This window comes from Rhipicephalus microplus, chromosome X (genome assembly GCF_043290135.1).
Source record: "Rhipicephalus microplus isolate Deutch F79 chromosome X, USDA_Rmic, whole genome shotgun sequence".
Classification (NCBI taxonomy): Eukaryota; Metazoa; Arthropoda; class Arachnida; order Ixodida; family Ixodidae; genus Rhipicephalus; species Rhipicephalus microplus.
Genome location: NC_134710.1, coordinates 101280115 through 101287620, shown reverse-complemented (window position 1 = coordinate 101287620; position 7506 = coordinate 101280115). Strand labels below are relative to the sequence as shown.

The 7506-nt window shown below is 45.8% G+C and overlaps 1 protein-coding gene across 1 annotated transcript; it reads left to right on the top strand.

Annotated features, from left to right (window-relative positions):
• The first annotated feature begins 3798 nt into the window (after positions 1-3798).
• On the top strand, positions 3799-6891 carry LOC119176778 (alpha-1,3-mannosyl-glycoprotein 2-beta-N-acetylglucosaminyltransferase). The gene has a single exon (XM_037428133.2). The coding sequence runs from the start codon at positions 4097-4099 to the stop codon at positions 5423-5425; it is 1329 nt and encodes a 442-aa protein (XP_037284030.2). The 5' UTR covers positions 3799-4096; the 3' UTR covers positions 5426-6891.
• Positions 6892-7506: the final 615 nt, after the last annotated feature.

The window sequence follows — 7506 nt, the reverse complement described above, 5'->3', positions numbered from 1 at the left end:
AGCGCGCTGCTTGGCCGGTGTGCCTTCTTCGTCGTCTTCATCGTCTGCTAGCTCCATGAGCACGTGTGGCCGGCTAATTAGCTATTTGGCTGGGCGTTCTACTGAGTTAGCTCAGGACATGCTATGATCAAGCTAATTAAGCCAAGTCATGCTAAAACCGAGGCTAAAACACCATGTCTTAATAAGACCATGCTGAAGTCATGCAAAGCCTGGACCGCGTTAACTAAAGCATGTTAATTAACGCGGTGTTAATCACGAGCACTGTAAACCAAACTATACTAATTATACCTTACGTGTGTAATATGATAATTAGGATCCTTCACATTATGATTATGTTTATTAGCTTGATCCTAGTCATGACCTTGCTAATTACAACCGAGGTAAGTATTGCCGTTTTAATTGAAACCTTACCATTCAAGACCGAAGTGTTCAATATTATGTTCATTAGGCACTTGCGAATCAAAATTAAGAGAACTGATGTGGTCTTACTTCGAAGAAGACAGAGCAGGCTGAGCAGACGATTGACTTAAAAAGCTGGAGAAAGCTGCTGCTTAGGGTCCACTGCATGCAACGCGTGACTATCACACCGGCACCATGAGAGTGACGAGTTGAATTGAGGCTTTCTCAGCTTCAACGAATTCGTATCCGAGTTGACGCGTCAGTCAGTTTGATTGATAGACGCCCGCGGCAAAGATCGGGTCTGCCCACCACATTTGCTTCCGCCGGGAAACAGTGCTCACGCTGCAACGCCACCAAGGTATATGTAAACTGGTAGCGTAACTTCCATAGGAGCCCATGGATCCAGTAGTCGGCGGCTTTTTGCCACCTTCGCCATCTACGAGAGGAGAGGACAGCTAACAGCTAAAAATATATATATATGACGCTACAACTAGAAGCGCTGGCGACGTCACGCATTTGCCCTATATGACGTGAGATCGATTTTTTTTTTCTTATTTGCTGGCCTGCTACGTGCCTTTATCAACACGCGATTTTATTGCGCCTTCATTTTGTCTCGCTAATTGCATGCGAAGAGAAAAGAAACAAAAATAACAAAGATTGAGGAAGCGAAATTGTTTTATTAGCCAAATGACGTACTTGCAATAAACACAAGAAACTTCGCAGAGGCAATTGTTAGACAACTGTTCGCGAGCACAATAGCATAATAGTTTAAAAACTCACATTGCCCTATCGTTGAAAACTACTGAAGCGAGACAGCAGTTTAGAAAATATAGCTTTGGCAGCCGCAGAGTACAGCGTATTTTTGCTTAGCCTGTCGCGTTTGCAGTCGCCAAAGGCGAGGGCACGGCGGCCATGTTCCAGCGAAAGCAGTCGACAGTCACAGGAGCGGCTATCTACACAATCTGGCAGCTAGTTGAGCTATAAAATGCACAAAAGTATCAGTAAACTTCTGATGGTACGCACGAAACCACCACGGAAACGTGAGCGATGTCTCGTTGACCTGGTAATGCGCCGAATCAAAGAACACGCTGACACAAGCTCCGATAGCATGTTTCCTGGATACGCCCCCAAATCCTTTGGCCCATGTTACCTGACTACCTGCATGTGCCTGCTGTTTCTGAAACTAAGGGGAAAAAATGGGCGCTGAACCACATACCAAATACCAAAGCTTTATTATAGTAATCTACAATGCATGTAACAGATAAAACTAAAACTATTGAAAATAAACGTTCAATTAATTAATTTTTGTTTTCGCTGCCCCGCCGCGGTGGTCTAGTGGCTAAGGTACTCGGCTGCTGACCCGCAGGTCGCGGGTTCAAATCCCGGCTGCGGCGGCTGCATTTCCGATGGAGGCGGAAATGTTGTAGGCCCGTGTGCTCAGATTTGGGTGCACGTTAAAGAACCCCAGGGGATCGAAATTTCCGGAGCCCTCCACTACGGCGTCTCTCATAATCATATGGTGGTTTTGGGATGTTAAACCCCACATATCAATCAATCAATCAAGCTTAGCAGATCCACATTAAACAGTGAAGCTGTCCTTGGTCCAGCCTTTCATGTCCGGAATCCGTGACAACGTTTCTGGACATCACAAACAAGTATACGCCACAGACATTGGGTAAAACCCCACTACTCGCCACTGATCCACTAAAAAGGAAGGAGCCAACAGTCAGCCCAACAGATGGCGTGCGGGTAGAATAATCACACCACTGTCACATGGTACTTTATGGTTGTAAAAGGCGGTTAGCGGTGTAAAGAGCAGCGTGGTTGTCATAGTCCACCTGAAAGCTTAACAAAGGGCGTTTGATGAAGAGCAGTGAAACATATCTGAGCATCGAACATATCGGAGCATCTTAAGTGAAGTCTTTTTTTTTATAAGCCTGTATATAAGAGTGGTATGGTCAAGATGCAATAAAAATATACTGCCACCTCGAAACCTAACAAAGAGTGTTGAATAAACAGCAAGGATGCAGCATTTAGGAAAGACTCGCAAAACACAGAAGTGCGTTAGCCTGACGAAGGGAACGCCACCACATTCGTTCTTTCATCTGTGTTCGTCAAGCGGAGCTAGTTGATTTTATTTAGCTCTCTTTTACAACGCAGAAAATATTGCAGTATATAGTGACCTTAGCTTTTTTTTTTTCAGTTTAAAAGTGTGTCGAGTGGAAGTGTAAGTAAAGGGACGTTAAAATAAACACGCATATTGAAGTGGATCTCAGTTGTCACGATTATGTAGTATACGGGTGCTTGGCTAAAAAAAAAAAGAAAACGTAATAAATAGGAAAAGCCAGTAAGATCAACCAAATGCGTGCCTGCCTTGCTGTTCTGCATTCTGCAGAGGGGCAAAATGGAGAAGATAGGTAAACAATAAAGGGAGACTGACAGCTTGTGAACGTATGCGCAGAAAAAGAGCGATCAAACATCTTTATTTACAGCTCGGCTAACGAAAGGCCCCTTTGGTCCAGGATGTGAGTGAGCCCTGACAAATTAGTAGCAACTTTTTAAAAGCCAGTTTTTGTTTCCCCTGTACTCTGACGTCAGGACACAGCATACACATCTCGTCATCTGTTCCCGCAAAACAATGGGATTTTCCCACGCATTTTGTATATTGTAATTTTGTATATCTGGTAATTGACGTCATCACAACTAGCCATACTGGTGCGTGAAGTCACCAGACTGAATGATGTCAAATTGGCTTTAATAAAACGAAATATCTTATCAACATTTTCTGTGCTTCGCAGTTGCTCAGAGCCGTCTCTAGACAGAATATATGTGTGGCGTATAGTAAACTCAGCTTCCAGGGTCAAAATTCCCGCAGCCTTCACTACGGCGTCTTTCATAATCATATCGTGGTTTTAGGACGTATAACTCACGATATTATGATTAGTAAGCTCAGTTTCAAAAATTAGTGACACTGACCCTCTAAGACAACTCACTACCACAACACGCCATATGTAGTCACCTGTTTACAAAAAAAAAAAAAGACTACGAATAGTAAAAGAACGAACAAATCACCCACTGTGCAGGAAATCTTGATCTCCTAGGCTGGCACGTAGAGTGGTTGCGATCAAGGAAAGTGAATTACCACTGATGTAGCAGATCAAGCCCAGAAAGTGAGTATAGGAAAACGAAAGCGGGAGGATTAGAATAGGAAGGACAAGATTGAGTGAAAGCTCGTGAAACTAAGGGTAGTGGTATAAAGAATCATTGTCAATAAAGTAATTACATCTGTGATTTCAGCGAATCAGTCCACACATGCTTCCGCTCCATGAGAGAACAGCTGCGAAGTCAGCAGCAGCGCGCGCTAGCTGCGAAAGAAGAGGAAGCGCCGAGTTGAATAAACAGTGCCTGTGCGTAGTCAGTCTGATAACAACGTGGCTCGTTCTTTTTCCCGGTGGTTGTACACGTTGTTCATCGAGCGTCGTCGGCGGTGGGTGAGCGAGCAGCCCATTCAGATTTTGCGTAGCGGCCGGCTGCGACCAAAGAGCGTCAGGCACGTCGACCGAACAGCTGCGCCGTGGATGCGGCATTCTCGCGCGCCCTGAAAAGTGCCGGAGCTCACTCCTCGGCAGCAGCCGAGCTGCACGGCTGGCCGCATGGTCGTCGTGGGCGTCGCGCGCTGCCAGCCGCGGTGACGGCCATGAAACGACTGCACACGCTTCTGCTGGCCGGCGCCCTGCTCTGGGCATCTGTGACCGTACTCATATTTCTGCAGATAAGCCAGAACCGCTTGCACGGTGCCTTGCACTCGCAGGCAGTCGCTCTGGAACGCGACGTGCACTGGCAGCTTGGCTCCAACGACGAAGTGCTCGACCAGCTCAAACTGTGGAAGAAAGCGATAGACGAGGCCAGGAAAAAAACGGAGGTCATCGCAGTCCTGGTGCTCGCCTGCAACCGAGTGACCGTGACGCGGACGCTGAACCAGGTGATGCGATACCGGCCGTCCAGTCAACGATTCCCTGTCATCGTGAGCCAAGACGGTTACCACAATGAGACCGCCGAAGCGCTTCTCCGGTGTCAGCAGAAGTACGAGTTTACCTTGCTTCATCAGCCCGATCAAACCAAGCTGACGGAGGGTATGGCGGCAGTATATAACATCGAAGGTTACCACCGCATCTCGCGACATTACAGGTGGGCGCTCTCGCAAGTGTTTGATCGTATGAAATACACCGCCGTCATTGTGGTTGAGGACGACTTGGACATTGCGCCCGACTTTTTCGAGTACTTCGCTGCAGGGTTATCCGTTCTGCGCAGGGATCCCACCCTGTTTTGCGTGTCTGCCTACAACGATAACGGCAAGCGGAGCCACATCACCTTGCAGCCGGACATGCTGCACCGCACAGACTTTTTTTCGGGACTAGGGTGGCTCTTGACTCGTGAGTTATGGAATGAAATTGGTCCCCGATGGCCTAAGGCTTTCTGGGATGACTGGATACGTCAGCCAGAACAACGCAAAGGTCGCGCGTGCATCCGGCCAGAAGTGTCACGCTCACGGACGTTCGGCCGCGTAGGCGTGAGTGAAGGGCAATTCTTTGACATGTACTTGAAAGACGTGTATCTCAACAATGTCTTCGTGCGCTTCAGCAGCATGGACTTAAGTTACTTACTCCAAACTCGCTATGATAACGCATTTCATATGACGGTTAGCGAAAGCAGAGTGTACGCTTTCGCGGACATCGGCAAGGGACTCGTTTCTCAAACACCGGCAAGGATACATTACGTGAATGAGAGTGGGTTCGTTAAGATAGCGAAAGCTCTGGGCATCATGAGTGATTTTAAGGCAGGAGTTCCGCGCACCGCTTACAAGGGCGTCGTGAGTATTTACATTAAGGGGATACGGTTATTCGTTGTGCCTCATCTGTGGCCGTTTCAAGCTCATCGCCACAAGGCTAACGGTCGTCGATTAAATGGTCAGCATGCGCAGCGGCTGCTGCCAATGCATCCAGCAGCCGCCAGTGGAACGATGTAGATCCATGAATTTGTCATTTCAACCACGTGTCTATCAGTAATCAGTTTCAGTTGGATTTCTCACTAGAACCTTGGCGGTCTCTCCTTACAAGTGGGATGCATTAACGAGAACAAGCCTGACAGCGTCTGATCTCATCCGTGTAAATCGTTCGGCGGCAAACGATATCTCTTCTAGTCATTCTTGGTCCTTGCTTACACGTCATCGTCACAAATAAATATTTTTAACGTTGCCACTTAATCACATGTTATCGCTCATGTTACAAGGCTCGGGTAATCATTCTCGGAATTGATAGTTAATGGTCGGGCGTCGGAAACATGAAATGCACAGTTAGATTTAAAAAAAAAGGCAAGAAGTGATGCTTGAAAAAGTTGAACTGCCTTTTCTACTGGAGTGGCGTCATGCGTCGTTTCTGGCAATGGATAACAAAAGCAACTGAGATGACCAAGCATTTCGCCGCACGCTTTGGCAAGGTATATTTAGAAACTGACGTCCCCTTAGAAATTCGTTCAAAGCGTATGCGCCTTGCCAATTTACGAGATGCAATTTATAAATTGACATAACCACCGTAGAGTAATCAATGAAAAGGTCGTTGGTGATGTTCTATCAATTGGCCAATAATGTATTTGGATTTCTAGTGCAAATAGTATCGCTTGGTGCAACCGAGGTGAATCGTTAGAACTACGCCATTTGTCACAAGCTGTCACAAGTGATTCTTAACACTGCTGCGTGGGCTGAAAAAAAGATATACTGTATACACCACTGCGTATCGACCTCAGTAATAATAACGCTCATATACTGGCTGGTATCACACGGATGTAGCGCATACGTTGAACAGTTCTGTTGAAATTTTCTACGTATACGATGCGTGGTCCGCCGCTATTATTAGGCCGCTGCCTACGTGTTTATATATTCCTGGACGATCCTTTAGAATAGGAATGTGCCATCATAGCATACCATTATACAGAATCATGAAAAAGCGTCGTATTGCGATGCAAGCAGGTGTATCACATTAAGGCTAAAAACTGGGCTTTTGTATATTTTTGAAACTTATCAGTATAAGTATATTGCTCAGAAAAATGCTACTTTCGCCAATCATTTCGCTTACGTGTAATCAAACTTCTTTCACTGTACCTTTAATTGTAAAAAATATGCGTTATAAGCCCAATAGTGTATATATAGGTAGAGTACATAGGGCCCCTGATTATTTCTTTTCTTCTTTTATTTTTAATTTTCCGCATTTTGTGTTTATTTTGTACAGTACTATCATGATGTTGGGATAGCCGGCTCTAACGTAGCCTAGCTTCCCATATTTTGCCAAATATAAATAAAAATTGAGTAGACTGTGAACATAAACAGGGCATGAGATTACGTGTTGGGTGAAATGAAAATAAGGACACTTGTTACGCATGTGAATTTAGTTTTACAAAACAGCCACAATAAAGCACACGACGGTAGTTTCATATGCACTTTGCATCGGCATTTCTTCTTTTTTCTTTTCAATTTTTCTCCAGAAAGCTCCCCACCTGCATTCGCGGTGTCGTTGTCGCAGCTGCCGTATCATTTGTTAGCTGCGTGCGTCATTCTCCTCTTCGATCGGTCGAAAGGAAAAAATGCATGTTTTCGCGGCCTTTGCTCAGACTGCCTAGCAGACGGCTCCTTCTCTCAAGCCTCAACCATTGAGCCACCACGTTTCCTCGAATGAACTTATGAAACGCGCGAGCTCGAGCAGGTTGTCTGCAGCCAAAGCCTCAATCTCGCGCAAGTTGCGAACTGTTGGTGTAGTGCTGTATTCTCTGAATGTATGTCGTCACAGAGGCCATGATGTGCAATTTAAAAGGGTACTAAGACAAAATTTTGCGACCAAGATAATCTGCGGGCTCAATTTCCTTGAACATGCGTATATCATATGCAAAATATTAACAAATTATATAGCTTGCAAAGTACTATAATTAATTTTGGAGTTTGCGTGAGCGATCGCCTCCATCGCGCTACTGACACCCACAATGGGGACCCTTGGGGAGCCCCTTCAGCAAGTTAGGACGACGTCATAGCCGCAATTTTTCTTTGATCGCGTTTGCTCC

Bases quoted from the DNA above. Each gene is read 5' to 3' on its own strand.
- LOC119176778 (XM_037428133.2), top strand. From the start codon at position 4,097: ATGAAACGACTGCACACGCTTCTGCTGGCCGGCGCCCTGCTCTGGGCA.